General features: G+C 35.6%; 2 protein-coding genes across 6 annotated transcripts in view; one reads left to right on the top strand and one right to left on the bottom strand.

Annotated features, from left to right (window-relative positions):
• Positions 1 to 22,788, bottom strand: part of LOC138305253 (centrosomal protein of 57 kDa-like) — a 42,148-nt gene that overhangs the window by 16,821 nt on the left and 2,539 nt on the right. The window contains exon 1 of one of the 5 annotated variants that reach the window (XM_069245638.1): positions 14,477 to 15,028. The exons of 2 other annotated variants lie outside the window; for them this stretch is intronic. In XM_069245638.1, coding sequence (XP_069101739.1) covers positions 14,477 to 14,575 — 99 coding nt within the window. In that variant the 5' untranslated portion in view covers positions 14,576 to 15,028. Of the gene's footprint in view, positions 1 to 7,591; positions 7,820 to 14,476; positions 15,029 to 22,788 lie in introns of those variants that run through there. 2 more of the 5 variants (XM_069245639.1, XM_069245641.1) reach the window with 2 other exon arrangements.
• On the top strand, positions 5,403 to 6,442 carry LOC138308441 (uncharacterized). The gene is made up of 2 exons (XM_069249425.1): positions 5,403 to 5,595; positions 5,904 to 6,442. Exons 1-2 carry the CDS (start codon positions 5,418 to 5,420, stop codon positions 6,440 to 6,442), a joined length of 717 nt encoding a protein of 238 aa, XP_069105526.1. The 5' UTR covers positions 5,403 to 5,417.

Raw genomic sequence — 22,788 nt, 5'->3', positions numbered from 1 at the left:
GTCAGAGCCAAAATTTATACAAGTTCTGTTCCCCTTCCCCCAAGGATGTTTGTGGCCAAATTTGGTTTCAATCCATGCAGAACTCTAGGACAAGTAGCGATTTATAGGATTTACCTTTATTTCCCCTATTGGGCCCCGCCCCTCCTGCCCCCGGGGGGTCAGAGTCAAAATTTATGCAGGTTCTGTTCCCCTTCCCCAAAGAATGTTTGTGGCCAAATTTGGTTACAATCCATGAAGAACTCTATGACTAGTAGTGATTTATAGGATTTACCTTTATTTCCCCTATTGGGCTCCGCCCCTCCTGCCCCCAGGGGGTCAGAGCCAAAATTTATACAAGTTCTGTTCCCCTTCTCCCAAGGATGTTTGTGGCCAAATTTGGTCACAATCCATGCAGAACTCTAGGACAAGTAGCGATTTATAGGATTTACCTTTATTTCCCCTATTGGGCCCCGCCCCTCCTGCCCCCGGGGGGTCAGAGCCAAATTTTATACAAGTTCTCTTCCCCTTCTCTTAAGGATGTTTGTGGCAAAATTTGGTCACAATCCATGCAGAACTCTAGGACAAGTAGTGATTTATAGGATTTACCTTTATTTCCCCTATTGGGCCCCGCCCCTCCTGCCCCCGGGGGCTTCAAAGCCAAAATTTATACAAGTTCTGTTTCCCTTCCCCAAGGATGCTTGTGGCCAAATTTGGTTACAATCCATGCAGAACTCTATGACTAGTAGCGATTTATAGGATTTACCTTTATTTCCCCTATTGGGCCCCGCCCCTCCTGCCCCCGGGGGGGTCAGAGCCAAAATTTATACAAGTTCTGTTCCCCTTCTCCCAAGGATGTTTGTGGCCAAATTTGGTCACAATCCATGCAGAACTCTAGGACAAGTAGCGATTTATAGGATTTACCTTTATTTCCCCTATTGGGCCCCGCCCCTCCTGCCCCCGGGGTTCAGAGCCAAATTTTATACAAGTTCTGTTCCCCTTCCCCAAAGAATGTTTGTGGCCAAATTTGGTTACAATCAATGAAGAACTCTATGACTAGTAGCGATTTATAGGATTTACCTTTATTTCCCCTATTGGGCCCCCGCCCCTCCTGCCCCCGGGGGCTCAGAGCCAAAATTTTATACAAGTTCTGTTCCCCTTCCCCCAAGGATGCTTGTGGCCAAATTTGGTTACAATCCATGCAGAACTCTATGACTAGTAGCGATTAATAGGATTTACCTTTATTTCCTCTATTGGGCTCCGCCCCTCCTGCCCCCAGGGGCTCAGAGCCAAAATTTATACAAGTTCTGTTCCCCTTCCCCCAAGGATGCTTGTGGCCAAATTTGGTCACAATCCTTGCAGAACTCTATGACTAGTAGCGATTTAAAGGAAATGTTGACGGACAGACAGACGGACGGACAGACGGACGGAACCCATTTGTATATCCCCCGCCAACTTCGTTGGGCGGGGGATAAAAAAATAAATAAAAATACAACTACATTACTGCTATTACATGTAGGTTACCAAATCATGTAAATTACATAAGTAAAAAATGTTCAAATCTTTGGCTTTCGTCACCTCACTTCCAAACCTTGGAGGAAATGACTGTATATTGCCGTTCTATATTTCATTTGAAACTTTATTCATACATGTACACTTCGCATGCCCTCCAAAAGAGAGTTTTCTTAGAGATAAATTGTCAGGAAATTTGAACATATGTAACATAACTCTTGGAAGGCAGTGCAGTGTATAGGTAAATCTATTTTGCTAGCCCCTGCCAAATTTTACATAATTATTACACGAGCGGAAAAGATGTAGCCAGAACGGAATTAGAACCCGGAACCATCATACACTAGCCGAATGCTCTACCAACTGAGCTACCTGGTCACCGATGGCGGACCCAATCTACTTCAATTTTTGAATACCTCTGAATTAGCTTCCATCACAATCCTTCAAACCTCATTAAACAAAGTGAATGTTTGTATAGTCTGTACAGATTTCCCGAATTTAACTTTTATTGAAAGCATATGAACCTAAAGCATACAGTAAGAAGTGTATAGTGATGACAAGCTAATCAGATTGATACTAATTAATTAATTTTTAATTAACTTGAGTCAGACACCCACACTAAGTAAACACTTCACCCAGTACTTGACTTTGTTACCATTGTGTCATGTGTATAAGGTTCCTTAGGCATTATCGTAAAAAAGGTGATCACAACTACCGTTTCCTGGCACAATCTGATATCACAACACAAAGTACATACAGTGATCGCTGATAAAATTTAAAGTTACAATAACAATATTGTGATATCCGAGAGATATTTCAGTGCTCGCGACAAGCCTATTATACGATACACCAATAATTTATTTTTTGTGTGCGAGTAAATCGTAAATAGGTCATATCAAATTAACTCGCATGATTTACTGCAATTTAAATGTGGAATTTTTAATCCGATTTTTTTACATCAATAGATAAATTGTTTATAAAGCTTTTAATTCTCATGGTCAATATACATGGCAAGCAGACATATACATTTTGTCTATTTGTTTTGGTGTTTTTTTTCACTTTTTTTTGTAATACATACTGGACTCATTTTCTTTTGATTTATGCAAGAAAAGAATACAAGTATTTGTTCCTAAAATCTACACCAATATTCTAGAGAAATAATCACCTTGAAAAAAAAAAAAAAAAAAAAATTTTTTTTTAGCGATATCCTGAAAAAATAAAAAATATACCAAAATCTGGCTCCTTTATTAGAATCACCCCATTCCAAAATGGCGGCCATTACGATTGCAAAGTTTATGATTTTCAGCAGACACTCTATGCCTATTTTACATTAAAAACGTGAGTAAATCATTTCAATTATAAGTAGTGTTTGTTTTTTGAAATGATGCTTACTAGTTTTAAGCACAAAATTTATTGAAAGGCCAGATGATTGTTTCCTTAACGGTAGGCCTACGTAATACACATCGTTACACTCAGACACGTGAAATAGGCTAAGCAAGTGACAACACCAAGCCAAGGTGGAACTAGCCCCAGGCTGCTAATTAGCACCAGTGGGTGTTGGTCAGGGAGTGGTCACACCTCCTTTGTTTACTTAATTATGAAGCCAGTCCCCCTACTCAGTCTGGTATGCATTTTGAAGCCACCATGGCAGCCCCAACCGACTATCGGAAGAAAAAAATGAAGACGATGTTTTGCAGAAATCGGAATATTTGGATATTAAAGCGGTAGGCGGAATATCAGTCTCAAAAGCGGTAGACTTCCGCCAGAATCGGTAGAGTTAACATGTCTGATGGCAAGTCATGTACAGGTATAAACCAGCAATCAACATAAAATTTCAGTTTATCGCCAAATTTACACCCTCGTAAGCCTTTTCTTTCAGTAACTCAAAAAATGTCAAGTAGTGTCTAGGGGGCAATAACCCTGACTTAACCATTAAATCATACACGGATTTCTATGTAGTATTATTTCAAATATCAACTTGATAAATTCTACAACTACTTCTTTTCATATTTGTGCCCATGGGCCATGCCATTTGACGGGAAGCTTCAGTGAGAAAAAAATTTCTTCGTGAACAGTCAAGAGACTCAAGATCACCAAGATGTAATCATAAGAACACATGAGATCCCAGAGGGATCTTGGCGCTCACTAATGATTGATATATGTCTAAAATTGTCAGATGGATCTTTTCTCTATTTTTCAAACTTCTACTATCAAAATCCAAGATGGCTGCCTGGTGGCCATCTTGTTGACTGAACAGTCCCAAAATGCAATATGCACAACTAGGACCCTGGAGAACCTTCATATGAAATTTGAGAATTATCCCTTCAGCACTTTCTGAGAATAAGCGATTACAATCTTTAATTATCAAAATCCAAAATGGCTTCCTAGCCGCCATCTTGTTGGCCAAGTGGTCCCAAATTTTAATATGCATAACAAGGGCCCTAGGGGAACCTAGCCTACATATAAAATTTGAAAAAGATCTCTTCGTACTTTCTGAGAAATAGCAATAGCAAACTTTAACTATCAACAGCTGCCATCTTGTTGACCGATTTGTCCAAAAATGCAATATGCATAACTAAAGCCATAGGAGAACCTACATATAAAATTTTAAAAAGATACCTTCAACAGTTTTTGAGAAATAGCAATAACAAGAATTGTTAATGGACGGAAGGACGGACCACAGACGAAAGGCAATTTGAAAAATAAAAACAATTTTTTTCTTTTTTTCAACATTATATTTATCTTTAGTTAAGATCCCTATCCAGATTTTATCGTTTGCAAACTTGTATCAAGTCCTTTAAATATTAAGCAATATGCATTTGACATATTGTTAGGACTGTTAGTGTATGAAAAGAAAATTATCACACTTTTGTCTTTGATAATGAACGTTTTGCCCATGCGATACTGGTGCTGTCCGCGCCGTCATATCAGCGCCCGGGCTGATATCACATTATGACGTCATAATTTGATATCAGCCCGGGCTGATATCAGTGATATCAGTTATCGGCCCGGGCTGATATCAGTTATCGGCCCAGGCTGATATCACGTCATCCGGGTTTTTTCATTCCGAACTAAACAGTAGGTCTACGTCATAAATTACGTCATGTTACGTCAGACGTCATTAGACGCCAGGCTCAGACGACGTCAACAACAAGATGGCGAGTAGTCCGCGGACAGCTGATAGAGTATTAAATTCCTTGGCTGCGCGTATCAATCAATTGGACGAACTTATAGAAAAGGAACAGAAAAATCAGATACATGGGGATTCTACAGGACGGGATGAAGCAAGGTTTGTTGATATTGGAGAAAATGAAACTTCGACATTCATCGAAAGTATGAAAAACTTAAACACTAAAAGGAAAACAAAATCAGACTTAAACACAGTCAATCTATGGCTCACTTCGGTAAACGAATCAAGAGATATGGGAACCATACCACCAAAAGAACTTGACAGTTTGCTCGCCAGATTTTTCCTTTCTGTGCGGAAATCTGATCGTTCTGAGTATGAACCTACAACGCTAAAAAGCTTTCAAAGTAGTATTAGTCGACATTTGCTGGAAAATAGCTACGGAATTAATATTTTAACACATGTAGACTTCAAACATTCCCAGGACGTCCTAGCTGCCAAAATGAAGGAGCTGAAGGCGAAAGGACTTGGGAATAAGAAAAACCAAGCCGATGTTCTAACTGATAATGAAATCGACATACTCTACAACAAAGGCCAGCTTGGCAATAGTAAGTACTGTACATGAACACTGTAACTTATTATTGACGCGCTTGTTTTAAAACAATTTAAAAATAAATCTACTGTCTATCATGAAATTAATGCTCAAAATTATAATGTTGATTGAATATTAGATTATTAAGAATTTTATTTATATTTCCAAGGTTCACCTGAAGCTCTGCGTAATACCGTTTGGCTAAATAATTCCATGCATTTTGGGTTACAAAGTCGGAAGGAGCATGTGGATATGTTGTGGGGTGACCTGGAACTGAAACGGACTTCCGAAGGAGAGGAATATGTACAACATACAGAACGACTCACTAAAACACGTACAGGAGATATGAATAACATCAGGAAATTCCAGGCTAAGATGTTCGCAGTTCCAGGTACTGTACCTAGTGTATGAATTTCTTATTTTTCTTGTTCCGTTTTCGCTTCGCATATTACTTGTACTGTACAGTAATGCCACATTCAACATTTTAGTATAATCTCCAGTAATTCCGCATTCCGTTTTTTTTAGATATTTTTTCCCGATTTCGGTCATCTCGTCGTTCCGTAATTATGATACATGTACAAGCTTACTAATTAGCCCATTTAGACAAAAAACTACGAAAAATACATACGAATAAAGATTCTTACACGTGTATTTTTCATCGTGTTTCGTTACATTTTTTTTTTTTATCTTTTATTAAAGGTAATCCTCGCTGTCCAGTAGAGTCGTACAAATCGTACGCCGCTCAGCGACCAGACCCAGACCCAGACTCCAAATTTTACTTGGCAATTAATAACAACGCTCACGGAGAGAAATGGTACACAAAACAACACATGGGTAAAAACAAGATCGGTTTGATAATGAAAAGTATGTGTGACAAAGCGGGGATATTGGGAAGAAAAGTCAATCACTCAGCCCGAAAAACAACCGTTACAAAGTTGCTTCACAGTGGTGTTGACCCGACACAGATAGTACAACTCACAGGACATAAGAATATGAACTCAATTAACCATTATTCCAGTGCCTCACTCGAGCAACAAAAGCAAATGTCTGCTGTATTATCTAGTAGCAGTGTGTCGGTACCACAAAACACTGATTTTGACGAGAACTGTGACCAAGGAGATCAGGATCTTCTTCTAGCTTCACAAGAGATTGAGGATGCCTTGAAAACCATCCACGCGCACGAGACAGCCAACTCCGACAATATATTGGTCCCAATTACCAAAGCTGTCATAACGTAAATCACAATGCCGTTCAACAAACTATTTCTGGACAAAACCAGGGTTACAACTTGGGTTCCACAGCCGGTTCCAAACTAGCTAACATGTCGGGGAACAACATTTAATTTTTTCAAAGAAAACTCAAGGAAGAGAGTTAGAGTAATTGACTCAGACAGTGATGAATAAATAATTTTTTATGGAACTTTATAGAAATGTCCATACACTTTTATAAGTACATGTTCAAATGAACTAGTACATGTATTTATATATATATGTACGTTGTGTTACATACAAGCCATTGAAATGTCGCCATTCGTAATAATGGTGAAATCGCATTATATGTCGTGATATAAATTGTTGAAGTGTTTGATTATCCCTCACAAAATTGTGATAAAAAGGTTTTATGACAATTTTGATATCACACCCTTTAAGACCTGATAACAGCCCTCGGGCCTGCGGCCCTTGGGCTGATATCACGGATAGAGGGTGTGATTCAGAAATTGTCATAAGAAAAATATTTGGATATTTCAGCATTTAACTTTTACATTACAAACAGAGATCATAGCCCAATACACTCAAAGCTATACATACCTTTTATCAATTCACTTCTCCAACATAGAAACTATAAATAGTATCACCAATTTCTAAACACTGTTAGTATAGGATATCTTTAGCTTTAGTATTTCTAAATCTTTCAAACTTCAACTCAGAAAGTCCTTGTGAAAATTGGATTCTATTTAAAATTTCTAACAGTATCAAATTTAACTTTTAACTACAACAGTCCTGACCAGATCTACCACTTGCATAAATGATATATATGTACCTCAAAGCTTAGTTGACCAGCAGGGTTAACTTTGTTTGCAATGGGGTAATACCTATATAGCTACCAGTACTTGTAATTAGTCAATAGTGTAACCTTCAAATGTATTAATATTATGTCTAGGTAATAATGACAATGTGTGTACCTGTACTATATACACCTGTAGTGCTGTGATAGTTAATTATTACAAGGGTCTGTGAAATTAGTACTCATAAGCTTGGGCCAATCTGGCCACTGGACATTGTCCAAATCACCAACAGTCAAGTCTAGTTCACATTATACCTTTAACGGTAAAACACTGACCACATGGTCTGTATTCACATTTACCACAATGTACAAAAAATACCTACCTTCAACATATTGCTGGCAAAATTAATAAATCCCAAAATGCTAATTTAGTCCATACAAGAAGAACATCAAGTGTAGGAATAAATACAGCTGTGATAAGATTGGAGGTGAAAGTTTTGGCTGGAACAAGTAGTCACCTGTTATTGAGGCCTAGCTAACAAGCCTGATAAATAACCAAACCCACTGTCAACTATAATACCTGCATATCATTAGCCATACAAAAGGTCATAACAAGTCTCGGATAAGGCTTAGCACCAACACTTGGCCCAACTACCTCGAGTGGATAATAGCTGTTGGCTAGATATGTCTATCCATAATACCTATATAGGCACTTTTGTGTAAAAGTCCCATTTATCATTGTGATATACTTTCACTGTCAGGTTTCAATTACCTGTGAGTGATATCTTAAACGATCAACCGCAATTTTAATAACTCAAAAGAGACTGAAAGAACTAAATTCTAATAAATCTTATAGCTGAAAGTAATTTCCAAAACTTAGTTTTGATCATATATATATTGATAAGGTCTTTTTAAATGGGACTTTGAAATATCAGAAACTACTAACTATAACAACCTTGACCATTTACCACTTTGTCAAAGAAACTTTCTTGACCCTGACATCTCCATTTCAATATATCTGACCTTGACCTTTGATCAACTGATTATGACAAGTCTGTTCTTTAAGCAAACAATTCTCTATAATGTTAGCGTATAGTTCAATAACATATAGATGTCCTAAGTACCTGTATTAACCACAGATTTGTATATACCTGTATATGAACAAAAACATGTCTTCTATTTTTAGCCAATATAGAGATACTTTCCAACTTTTCCAAGTTAGTATATGTACTTTCCTACAAAACCATTACAGTACATTTAGGTCAAGGTCACAATAACTTATAGCTTTATTAATATCTCTGACAAGATCAGAAGAAGCTGAAAAAGAATTGTTTTATTATTTGTTTACTTTTGTAAAAAAGTCTTATTAACAGAAATGATAATTCAAGGACAAAAGAAGGTGGAGCTAGGAAAGCTGGGGTACCTGGAAACAGCTACCTTGTACCTTCATTTATCTAGCAACTGCCCCATGATGCATTCAAACAAAACACCTTAAACACAGCCAATATCCAATCCAAAATATCCTGTATAAAGTCTTATTTTTCTTGGACTGAAGAAGGTCCTATATAGTGGCTGAATACATATTCCATAGAGATGATTTTACTTTCAATTTATTTTGGATTATAATATATACTAGCTTTATACCGTTTTTACCTCATTATGAAAGCCTTATTTAGATCACTGTTTCACCATGGCCATTTTGGGTTGAAGTTGATATGGACTACATATACACACTGTTAACATAGATATAATCCAGTACATGTACTGTAAATTGTATAAATATGATATCATGCACATTTTTTAATTTCCTGTTATTTACGAATCAGAGCACCACTTGAGATCACAAACAGACGATTCAGCATATCCAATAAAGCAGTTGAAAAGTCATATTCACCATATAAAATTAATTGATTTTTAAGGCATTAAAGGGATAACTCTAGATAAAAAGTGTTTTCCTCAAAAGGATATAAGTGGAATTAGCTTGACTGAATGGCTATTTAGAGTGAATTCCAATTTGATTTAACTCAGGTGTATTCAGCAGTCTACCTCTATATACCAGGGTAGTAGTAAATCATTTCTTCTGCAGAAAAATCTCATTTAGCACATTATGCAGAGTGTGAAAAGAATTAATTCAATAAATGGAATTACATGAACCAGACCATTAAACACACCAAATGAAGTCAGAATTACACGTCAGATGGTGGCCCCATAAACAATCCCTGTACATGTACAGGGGACTCTATAATGACACGAAGATGTGGTATCGACACAATCAAATCTGTATTACTAGGCAGTGGAATGGAAACTCAAACTAATTTACACATTTTCCATTTAGAAAGTATGCTTGACTCAATTTATTGGGTTGAATATTCAGTTTAGCTGGATTACCTGTAAGAAGAAAACTTCTGCATGGCAGATCAATTTAGGGGAACATGACCAGGGCATTTCTAACCTGGGAGAGAGGGGACTAATATGGGCGGTTCACGAGGGTGAAAATGGGAGGTCATATTCCTGTTATCTACACAAGCATGACTTTTACATTGATTACAGAGGTCCTGTTATGGACTGTATGGCCTTTTTGGTGTTCCATACAATATACAACATGCTATAGCTACTAAGGATTAAACTTGGCATACATGTGTGCAGCTGAGGCTGAAGTTCACAAGGACTTATATTTTATAACCCAGAATTTCCTCCTGAGGTTGAAGTACATTCTGTTCCTTCAAGAGAACTAGTTATGACCCAGAACTTCAACAAAAGAAGGAAATATTCATACCATTTTTTTTATCTTTTACACATAAAATAAAACACGCTTACAATGAACTCTTTGTTGTGACATAGTAATTTTCATTCCCTGTCATGGTTCTATTAAGATATCTGCAATATTTATATAATGAACTATGCTTATAACAAAGTTATTTTCTCAGTCCCCAGAGGTTCGTTATAACCGTGTTCTACTGTAATTTATATAAGTTAGACTGGTCACCACATACAGCTTTTCATGAATGTTTCCACACTGATTCTGATAATGCATTATCTCCCCCTAGTTTGAAACTTTGCATCAGACATTTCTAGACAAATTGTCTTGGTACTTTACATGTACATTGTCTGGTGACCTAGGACTTACCTTGAGTCTGGACTCTGGTAAAACTTGGTAACTAGACACACTCTCTAAATCAGTATCCATATAATATAACTCCATCTGGGACATACTGCTGTATGACATCTCAAATTCTTAATCCTTTATTATAATAAACAGTTTAACTTATTTTACTTCTAGTAAATCCCAGTGCTTAGGAATATTTTAGCATAACAAACCTATTTACAATCTTATCAAAACTATCACAGCATTTTCCTGAAAATATATGTCTGTTTTGATATTCCTTAGCCAACAAAACAATACAGATTTGCCTTTCTGACATTTGTAGGAATCCAGAAAATCACTCCAGCAAGAATGTGATCCTGGACAGGTAAAGTCAATACTTCCCACAGGCTAATTACAGCTGTTCTGTGTGAACAGAACTCAGAATAAATCCAATAATTACCCAATATACCACACCTTTATCTCACAAGTCAATTATTTATGGTGTTAATTATACACACAAACATTCTCCATATGCATTAGCACTGGCAAGCAAGAGTGCACTAGATTTTTTTCCCCGAAACATTTCAGACATTTGATTTGGAAATCTGGGGTGAAGGGGACGTTTATTAAATATTATTTACCCCGGTTAATCTTTATTCAAAATTTCAAATCCTGTGTAAAATTACATGGTGAGTTATCTTCTATGTATGGCCTAGAGGTTGGGTTATTACAAGGCGAATCTTTGTCACAGATAATGTTTTTTTGTTTCTAAATGATTTGGAATCAGAATTTGTTGAATCCAATTGTCAAAGTTACCAAATTCAGATGCTTAACCTTTTTTTGATCATGTATGCTGACAACACTGTTTTGTACTCCGAAAATATTGATGATCAACAAAATATGCTTGACTTCCTGAACAATATTCTGATCGATGGAATTGGTCTATAAATATAGATAAAACCAAAATTGTAGTATTCAGAAAAATAAGCGTTTATTACTGAATTAACACTGGAGATATGATGGTATTTCTTCTTAATTGTAAAATGAAAATGTTTATATTGATTGAAAATTTCTTCGTTTGATACTTATGTATCATGTATTTTGAATTATGCTTCCTAAGTCTGAAACTATAACACTGCGCCACAAATTGAAAAACTACATTTGATGGTTTAAAGTCAATATTGGGTATTAAAAAATCGGTTAACAATTCCATGATTTATTTTTATTTGGGATGTTTTCCTTTTAACATTAAGAGAAAGATTTGAATTGTGAAATATTGGCTTCATTTATTGAAGACCGAAAACTGCATATTGAGGGCTTGTAATGATGAATTAGTTGACAAACGATTTATGTTCATTTGGTTTTGGTGATATAATGGTATGCACAGAGCGTTACAAATGAAAATATTTTTTGATTTAGTATAAACAACGTTAACAAGACATTTTTATTCAAGAAATGAGAACTCAATTAGAAAGTTCTTCAAAGTGCATTGTATATAAACATATCGGTGATAAGCTTATGATACAGGATTATCTCATGTAAGTTAATCATTGACTTTCAAGATAAAGCGAAGAATATCCAGATTAACTGCCTATTCGTTGAATGTTGAAACTAGTAGATACATCAGTATCCCTAGACCACAAAGGTTGTGTACTTTTTGTGATAGCCATGAGGTTGAAGATGACTGGGGAAGCCCATTTTTGCAACGCCGCTTGAGGCGTAACAGTTAGAATCGGATGCAAATCACGCCATCTTGCAGGATAGCCATGCAGTAAGAACGCTTGAATCAGATGGATGTTCAGTGTGTTACAAGCATTGCCTGTTGAAGTAATATTAAAACGAATTACGGAAACAGACTTGAATCTGTCCGGATTCGGACTCCATCTTCCTGATAAAGCATGGTCACATGTGCGCTTGTATCCGTTAGTTAGATTTCGGTGTAGAACAAGCATTCGTGGTAAAAGTATTCTGAATAAGGATTTTCTAGAAATTAATCGGGCATTTTAATCAAATCTGGTTCTATTTACAGATGGAACAAATATATCTGTAGTAGTATACCATTTTCGAGACATTACTTTTATATTTCTTATTTAATTTAGATCACCATCATGTAATATTAATAATCAGACATATTATTAACAGGACACGGAACATACTCAAATGCGGGATGACAGTACATACTAAAAGCGGAATGAAAACAGACCATAGAAAAACATAGAAACATATTAGATTAAGTTCAATATTTTCTTTGCCTTTTCTCTGAGCTTAGCAATCTCTGCATAAAACCCTTTTTGATTTGTTGGAAGCAAAAGTATTATTGAAACTATTCATCTGTTTAGACCTGGCTACCTTGCACTAACACAAGCTCACAAATTATAAAATGGCTTTCAACAGAACAATTAAAATTGCTAAACAATATCATCATATCATTGTTTAATTTCCATATTCTGTCCAATCAAAGGGTTAAGCTTCCGCGTAGCCCACCTAGCTTTTTGGGAAGCTAATACTTGTATTTTATTATGTCCAAGATATTTAGATTTAAGGGTAAAATATTTAAAACCATATTTTTATCATCGACCATCTGTTTTCAAAATGATTGTTTTGTAGTACCCATGTAAAAACTTTATGAAATTTTGGTAAAGAAAGGTACTATTAAATAGTTAGGCAGTATATTTATTTAATACACATGTATTGAACACAACTTTATCGTAGCAAATTGCACACAAGATCTCTCATTACCAGTATACAGTTGTTGACTGGGATTGAGGGCAACAGATGATTTGTTGAACCCGAAGACAAACAGTTTGTTGGAGGGTCCAACAAATCATTTGTTGCCCTCAATCCCAGTCGATAACTGTTTTGTTACACCCATTGACTCAAAACAATGTATTCAACAGCACATTTTAACAGTCAATTTTTACAGTTCTTTGGACCGCTAGACTGAACAGTTCAATTTTTGGTATTTTTGTCAATAGCGTTTATAAAGAAACTATTTTATAGGGGTATAACAATACCTATTGTCTTTTCTATGTTATTAATTCATGTAGTTTGAAAAACTACAATTGTATATTAACTGTAATCGTATGATACCTGTACACATATCTTTTGTTTCTTGTTTTCTCATGGCAAAACTATTAATATTAACACACAGTTTTTGTAATGTATACCATATTTTGTGTTGTATTACGTTGGCTGTGTTCTCCGCCATCTTGCACATATTTAATATGTTGTCATATATATGTTTATTGTAATCCTATATGCTGTTTGTATTCACAATAAAATGAATTGAATTGATACACATAGTTTGATATAATTGTCTTAGAATTTTACTCAGTACCCTTACTGACAATGTGAACATGTACTTAGGATACTTGTCAATTTAGTCATACTTACAGATGATATCTATATAAAGTACAAATAAATCACTTGTATACATTGCATTATTTAATTCAATTCATACATCAGTCTATTTTTATGAGTCATATTTATGTATAAGGGTATGTAATATATATATAGTGTATACCTTGACAAGGATCACCAAGACAAAAGTCAAGTGATATTGTGAGCCCTTATCAAATATCTCCTGATTCAAGTATAAGTAGATAACGGTATGTCTACTTAAGAATTGTCACAAGAGACAGTTCTCATGCAAAATGGAGAGGTAATCTAAAAACCATTATAGTGATATGTGGGTGTGACAATTTACAATAATGCATATAAAAATCAATCTTCTTTGACAAGTTACTATATGTTACTTTGCATTTAGCTAAAAGTAAAATCTAGCATGCATAAATAGTTAACATGGATATAGAGAATATATGGTTAGTATCTTACAATACAAGGTTTATTTTGCAACAATTTCCTTATAGATGACATTCAAAAAGAAAGCAAATTGTCACTTATTTACTTGTACTCCTTTTTATTGCAGTGGGAAATATAAAGGGCCTTCACAAACACTTTCAGTAATTCTGTGTTTAAGACCCAGAGTGTAATATCACACCCAACAACATGGAAATACACACAAAAACAAATATTTCACAGCAAAGAATTATTTACATTACATACCCCCCCCCCCCCCCCCCCCCCCCCCCCCCCCCCCCCCCCCCCCCCCCCCCCCCCCCCCCCCCCCCCATGTGCCATATGAGTCAAGAAAAAGACAAAACACCATAAAGTACATCCCTACCTGAGTAACAGAGCCTGGTATAGATTGGTACATTGATGTGAAGGATCCAAAACTTCTCTCTCCAGCATCACGTTGAGGGGTACCTATATTATATGCCATGATAAGCAGTTTAATTCAATGTTGCCAATGTCACTTCCACCAGTCGAAGGAGCTAGGTTGGTAATAATGACCAAACTAGTAATTATCAGCTGAAGCATTAATCTCCAGTCAGACTGCACTCTTTAATGTTGTGCATCTATCAATTTCAGTTGGCTTTCCAAAATGCATATTTTTCGTGTAGCTACATTAAACAGAGATTTCTGTAGATACAGGAGTCTTCAGATTGATGAACAAATGCACAAGTATATCAAAACTTAGATGTCAGAAACTAAAACCTTTCTGATGTACATATTCCAATATACCTGTTAAACATTAAAATTATAACCCATGTGGTCTACCGGTACTATCAAATTGAAGAAATGCAATTACTACAATCATAAATGTATGGTATGTTAACGTTCCAGACCAAGTCCTCCCACATAATAAGCGTTTATGCTGAAGTCCTCAATACAGTATATGTATACACATGTTTTACCTGCCTGAGACAATGGGTGATCCTTACCTACTGCAGTATTAATCAAAGTTAAGGTGTACCCGTCTAAAACCCACCCAGTTAAGTCAACAACAATGCTACAATATCACAGATAAAGACGTACAATACCAATCAGATTACAATTGAACGATTGTCTCTGAGCAGATGTCGGAAATCGGAGTACGACCGACGATAGAATTGTCATTTGCTTGTCCACCATACATGTATAGATATACTGTGACAAAGGAGAAGTTGTCTGACTTTTAAGCTATAAAATTTTAATGTACATTTTTGTCACTACATTTTTGTGTTTGAGGGGCCTACATATGTACAATGGTGACCGCCTCCTGGTAACCATTGTGGCTATTTCAGTAGTGGCTCTGCCTAACCTACAGAAGATAGGGTCTGTTCTGTTATATATGTGCATGAGTATCAATGTTCTGGAAACATAACACATATTATGGGTACATGAGGATGCATATGATCATATATCTAAATAATGTTTTATATTTATAAATAAATTCGAAGGTTAACTCTTGTAACAAATGATAATAAAAGGTAGTATGCATTCTGTGCTCACTCTATGGATAGCATTTTGGGCATTTTGTTAATGGTAACACCAATTGCTAAAACAAAAAATCATTTTTGCTAAGCCATTTTTTCACTTAAGAAAGAATATATAAGTTGATTTTTTTTATTTCATTCTAGATACATGAGCTATCAAATCCGTATGATTCAAAATGGAATTTGAGTGCAAAAACATATGTCATTTCAAGTGTTACCTGAAAAAAATGGTCTGGTTATTGCTATGAGAAATATGGAGGTGTATGAAAATATCATGGTCTTTTATTATTTTCTTAGTTTACTTTTAGCAATCAAAAGCATCGTAAATTTTGCCCTATGAACTATTGTAGATATCACTCATATTTTCAGTAATTTTTAATGGAAAAAGTGACTTTGTCGAGTACAAGGTGCATTTAGCTAAAACATTTCTTTTTTGCTACAGAAAAAAGAAATGTTTTAGCAACTGTCTATAAAGACTTCCCAGACAAGGGGCCAAGAAAATGGTCTTTATACACAGGTATTGTGTAGAAATTGACCATTTACGACCCTTTTAAAAGTGGTCTTATTAACCAGGTGGTGAGGTCTGGGCCCTGAGATTGTTGCTAAGGCAGGTAATTTTATATGTAAACAAATTATCTAGAAGACGTAAATGCCCGTATTTGATGACCAATGCATAATAGAAGTATCGTATTTTCCCTAATAAGGGTGCCGGGCAAGGATAATTGGCCAAGGGGGATGCCATTATTCAAGACCATTTTTAGATGTTTTTTTTCTGAAACTTACTATAACCAAGTTACGTGTTTAAGTCAAGTTGGTATTGCAATTACATAACTATGAAGAAATGTATGCACCAGAAGTATTTAACATTGGTTAAATGTGTCTGTTTCACGGAACTTTAGCATTTCATGCTAGTCTGTTTGTTTACCATGCGTACACAAAATGGCGGACGATGCAAAAAATAAAACACTTAGAAATTATAACATTACTGTTATTCATGATCAAGAACCTTTATCATAGATATACAGTAAGTATACATAAACCTGTATAGACATTTTTCGCTTAAGTGTTGTTGCCAGTTACTCAGCAGCCTTCATCACACGTGTGGTACATACAAGCTAGATGATATAGATATATTAATTAAGCATCAAACTGATGTGAAGCAGTATTTTATTAGCACCTGCGAAGACAAAACATCAAAATCTGCCAGAAAAATGGTATGAAATTAGTTTATTTTTTTCAGCAAAAAACGTAGTGGCGTCCTTACTAGAGGAGGTGCTCTTGATAGGGAAAATACAGTATGTATTCTTTATATATATATATATATAAGCTTGCTGAATTGACAGGATGGCAAATGGTGGCATTGCCTATCTACCACTTGTATGTAACACCCTGTAAATATGTATTGTAAAAATGTAGTTCTTTATCCTATAGAAATACTATTAGAACAGTGTAGTTCTTTGAAATTCATCAATTTTTACTCTTTGGTTATTTCCATGTAAATATATAATTAGTCTATAGTTATTGAGATAACTGTAAGATAGAGATTACTTATGGAGAGACAAACAGACAGTTTTCCTATACATTCTGGGAGAGGATTTTCACTCCACTTTCAGACAGTCTGTGACATTCAATATTGAACTTTTATCAGCTAACAATATTGTATTGATAATCCTCCATATTTAAAGTCTGAACGATAACCATGAATACCCTACACATAGCACCTCCACTGACGTTATCCACAATAACATTTTGATTGGTTTACAATAAAACCTGTCGACAACCATCATTTGTCAACAGTGTAGGTGTTTGCATTTCTAATTATGTCACCACAACTCTGACTAGATCTACCTTATAGGTCAGGAAATCAGTTAGATAGGCAACAAGTGTAAGGGACCTTTAACTGCAGTTAAAATTACCCGTAAACGTAAAGTTGTTCAAACAATGTCAGTGTTTAATTTCAATAATGGACCAATCTGTTATTAGAATGATTCTTATGTACACTTGCCATTCTTGAAAAAACGAACATCAACAAAATCATTTCCTTTAATTTCTTAAAGATTGAATTTACAACAAAATGTACTATACTCATACTGTTAGATATGGGTACCACATTTTTGTTAAGATGACTTCTACCTGCAGAAACAACCAATAAACATTATAGTACAAGTCAAGTCTTGTCTATGTTTACATAGCATTATATTACCTACGGAAATATTGACTTTATAAAATTGAATTCTCATCTTCCACACAGATTGTATATATAGTATAGGGTAAACAAATAACGTACACAAATGCATTATCCACTGGCCATAAGGTTCAGCTTTGTACTAAACAGTTCAATATGGAGTCCAAATCCAATGCATGGTTAATTTAGAATTAGATATACAGAATCACAGAATACCTGTTTAGGTTACCAATGAATCTTAAGTTATCCAAAATGAGTTTGTTGAAAAACATAAAATGTATAAAAGTTTGATCAGGAGTCAGACCAATAAAATACTTTGAATTCATTAATGTAGAAACTTAATTAAATTGTGAAAGATTCTGAAAAAAAAATTGCAAATTTGGGATACTGGTATAAAGGCTGCTATATTTGTAATGGTGAAACCGTGAGTGTGCACAAGATGGAAAAAATATTACGTTAATTAGCATAATAACATGATAGGAATTATGGACTGATAATTATTATAATTAAATAAGCAAGGCGTACTTCTAGTGCTAATTATATATACACTTTCAAAGATGCTTCAAAAAGTCGGTGTGGTCAAAATTTGAGTTGAAATATATTATAATTACAAAGGACTGTCATTTATACCCATCAATTGCAATTCATCTACACTTATTAAATAACAGGTCACAGATCAAGATATATTGTATCATATATGCCATTCCCATGCATGTATTCATTGGGCCTTTAATAATGGCAAATGTGTTTGAGAATTCTTCAAGTGTTGCTATATGTAACATTTAATAGTCATAATCATTGCACACTGACTCCTCTTTACAATAAATGCCTCCATTCTGCAATGTGTCAACTTTTTGTTGATTGATTTATTACATCCTGATCAGCTATGGCCATTTAAAGATGCTCCACCGCCGACAGACCCTAAATGATACTCATCATTTGAACAACAATTGGTGTTTAATCGTGTATACATATGTCTAATTAACACAAAAAATTATATAAAATGATTTATTTTGCTTTTGGTGCATGCACAGTCAGAACTTCATTCTATATAGAACATAGTGCCACAGAATTTTTTCGGGATACAATCAATTATTTCTAATATTTTTATCTTGAAGTAAGGCCATTCCAATTTGATTTCTTGTTCTCTTCGGATTTTGGAATTTTGAAATAGGAGCGAGCGAGCGATTTTTTTTTAAATTCTAAAAATATTTTGAAAGCAGAAAAAATTGAAACAAACAAATATTTTCACAGGATTTTTTATAAGACTTTTATGTTTATTTGTGAAATAACACTTAATAACAGAGTTTTTATGTTAAAATATAAGTTTTGCTTTTTCTTCAGTATTTTCGACATCCATGGCTGTATCAAAGATGTAAAAAAAAAGAGGAAGTCTAGTATTTGTGCAGCTATTGGAAATATGCTATTAAACAAAATGCTTTCAATGCATGGTATATTTCAATTTTAAGACAAATCATGACAATTTTAACATTGAATAGCAATGTTTAATACTTAAAAGGAAATAGTCAAGAAAGCATTACTTATTATTGTCAATAATTTCAATAATTAATTTGCTGTTGACAGAGCTATCAGCAAAAACCAACAAACTAATAGAAACAATCAGGGATTAGCATTGATAGAAAATCTTTTAAACCAATATAACCTCATCCGACATGCACGTTCTTTTTTAGTTGTCCCATAACATTGTATGGAACTGACTCTTTTTGTTTAACATGTTACTTATTTAGCTGCTCATACTTAAAATGAGATAATTTTTATACATGTAACTACCAAAAATATAAACACTAAATAAAATTCGTCATTTTAATAACATTCCTTCATTGTCTTTAAAAAGTATATTTGTTTAAAATACATGGACAGTATGGCTAAAAAGTTTCACCACATGTAAATCATTATTCATAAAAAAAGTATTCTAAATTCAATTTTTATCATGTTCTCTTGAAACGCTTTGGGTAAATCAAACGCAAACATACAGAAACAATCAACACAAAAATGAAGGCAAATGTATGTTATATCATTGTAGAAGTCAAAATGAAACATAAGTAACACTACGTTTGGATCCAAGTAAAGTGTGTAATTTACAACTGATATTTGACCCAATAGCAGACGAATCGTCACCTAGCTGTTACTAAGTCACGCAGTCAACAAATGTACAAGCTACCTGGGCCACTTGTCAAAATACACACTGACCGGGTCTTAAAATATAAGATAACTGGGGTGTAATTAGTGATTTGTAAAAGGTTTGTAAGACGCTTGCGCGTTTGAAGAGACAATGCACAGATAATTCAAACATCTGAGTGACCAGGAAACGGTGACTTGTAAAAATATACCTTATAAAAATGTGTCCGGTTTCGTCAGATTACCAGACAAAACAAGAGGCCCAGAGGGCCTGTATCGCTCACCTGGTTTTTTGTTAGTAATTATCACAAGACTTTGACAATTAGAAAAATAAGCAAAATTGACTCCCAAAGTTTAATTTTGAATCACAACCATACAATGATGCTATTGATACCATACAAATATGCTATCCAATACATAGGTTCAGAGACAAAGTAATTTATATGAAAATAGTAGCCTAATTGACCTTTTGACCTCGCATCTATTGCCGTCTAAGGCCCCGGGGGTCAGCCCTATCATTTGTACAATTTCAAATCCCAACCCTATAAGGATGTAACCATTGCATTATGAGCGTAATCCCATGTTAAGTTGCAGAGAAAAAGTCATATATATATGGAAATTGACCACTTTTGACCCCGCCCCTCAGGCCCCCGGGGGGTCAGCCCTATCATTTGCACAATTTTGAATCCCCACACTATAAGGATACTACCATTGTATTATGGGTGCTATACCGTGCTTAGTTTCAGAGAAGAAGTCGTTTATATGGAAATAGCCAAATTGGCCACTTTCGACCCCGCCCCTCAGGCCCCCTGGGGGTCAGCCCCATCATTTGCACAATTTTGAATCCCCACCCTATAAAGATGCCACCATTGCATTATGGGTGCTATACCATGCTTAGTTTCAGAGAAGAAGTCATTTATATGGAAATAGCCAAATTGGCCCCTTTTGACCCCGCCCCTCAGGCCCCCCGGGGGTCAGCCCCATCATTTGTACAATTTTGAATCCCCACCCTATAAAGATACTACCATTGCATTATGAGTGCTATCTCATGCTTAGTTTCAGAGAAGAAGTCGTTTATATGGAAATAGCCAAATTGACCCCATTTGACCCCGCCCCTCAGGCCCCCGAGGGGTCAGCCCCATCATTTGTACAATTTTGAATCCCCACCCTATAAGGATGCTACCATTGCATTATGGGTGCTATCCCATGCTTGGTTTCAGAGAAGAAGTCGTTTATATGGAAATAGCCAAATTGACCCCTTTTGACCCCGCCCCTCAGGCCCCCGGGGGGTCAGCCCCATCATTTGTACAATTTTGAATCCCCACCCTATAACGATACTACCATTGCATTATGAGTGCTATCTCATGCTTAGTTTCAGAGAAGAAGTCGTTTATATGGAAATAGCCAAATTGACCCCATTTGACCCCGCCCCTCAGGCCCCCGGGGGGTCAGCCCCATCATTTGTACAATTTTGAATCCCCACCCTATAAGGATGCTACCATTGCATTATGGATGCTATCCCATGCTTGGTTTCAGAGAAGAAGTCGTTTATATGGAAATAGCCAAATTGACCCCTTTTGGCCCCGCCCCTCAGGCCCCTGGGGGGTCAGCCCCATCATTTGTACAATTTTCAGTTAGTAGCCCATAAGGATGCTACCAGTCAAATTTTGTTGAAATCCGACCAGCGGTTATGGAGAAGAAGTCGATTGTTGACGGACGGACGGACGGACGGACGACGACGGACGACGGACGACGGACGACGGACGCCGGACGCCACGGTATGGCATAAGCTCACCTTGGTCCTTCGGACCAGGTGAGCTAAAAATGAGGTGCGGTAAAAATATTATTTTATTTTTATTTCATTTTCGGAAAATAGGGGCGGGAAATCCGACGAACGAGAAATCAAATTGGAATGGCCTAAAATTAGAAGCTCAAACTTTTTAATGGTGGTAATGGTGTAAAGTAAGTAACTTTTGTAACTGAAGAAAAATTCCAAATCGTCTGATCCTTTGATAGTGAAAAAATACCATTCATCAGCTGTGGAGCATCTTTAAGGAAGACTTCCTGTGTATGCAATATATATTACCTATAAATTATATAACAACATATGCATGTTTATAATTAAGGAGCCAGGCTGCAGTAATGTGTATATTCAACAGACGAACCAGATATTCCAATTTCTTTATGATGAGAGCTAAGTAGGGTTGGACACTGGTACCCGATACCGATATAGTATCGTTACTTGTTTTAAAAATGCCTGTAGGTAACTGTTATAAAAAAGTACCAATACTTTTATCGAGACCAGTCGGTACTTGAAAAAAAAAATAAACATATGATTTTCAAAGGAAAAATGACTTATAATACAGTCAAACCTCGATGTATCAAAGTTCAAGGGACCGTCAGAAAAACTTCGAATTATTCATGGTTGAAATTAGACCGATGTTTTTTTTACCATGACCAACTGTGGTAGTTGTGTACATGTCGTCTCCATTCTATAAGCTTTATTATCATTGTATTTACCACAAACAAAGCAAAATAAAAGCAAAGTATGCAATTAATCACATGTATTGCTATCGTAAGCAATACATGTATATTATAAACAAGACCTACGTGTACTAGGCCTAACCCATGTATATAGTGTACGTTTGGTGACTATTTAAGCTATGGTTAATATTACGGAATGAATATAAAAACGAAAACACGTTGGTAAATACGAAACTAAAAAGGAGGAACCGAAAGCGCTACAACACCTACAAAATACTTCGATTTAGAATGATCGATTTGCTCCAGTATTTATGCCAAAGTTTTGCAATGTAACAGTTTTGAGTATGAGATACTAATAATGTGGCTCGC

Source organism: Argopecten irradians, chromosome 1, assembly GCF_041381155.1.
Source record: "Argopecten irradians isolate NY chromosome 1, Ai_NY, whole genome shotgun sequence".
In the NCBI taxonomy this organism is placed as follows: domain Eukaryota; kingdom Metazoa; phylum Mollusca; class Bivalvia; order Pectinida; family Pectinidae; genus Argopecten; species Argopecten irradians.
Note: the sequence above shows the minus strand (reverse complement) of the source record. Positions and strands in the feature narration are given on the sequence as shown.

Excerpts from the sequence above, each read along its gene's own strand:
- LOC138308441 (XM_069249425.1), top strand. The coding sequence starts at position 5,418 with ATGCATTTTGGGTTACAAAGTCGGAAGGAGCATGTGGATATGTTGTGG. Across the intron at positions 5,596-5,903 it reads TAAGATGTTCGCAGTTCCAG|GTAATCCTCGCTGTCCAGTA; the intron begins GTACTGTACCTA and ends CTTTTATTAAAG.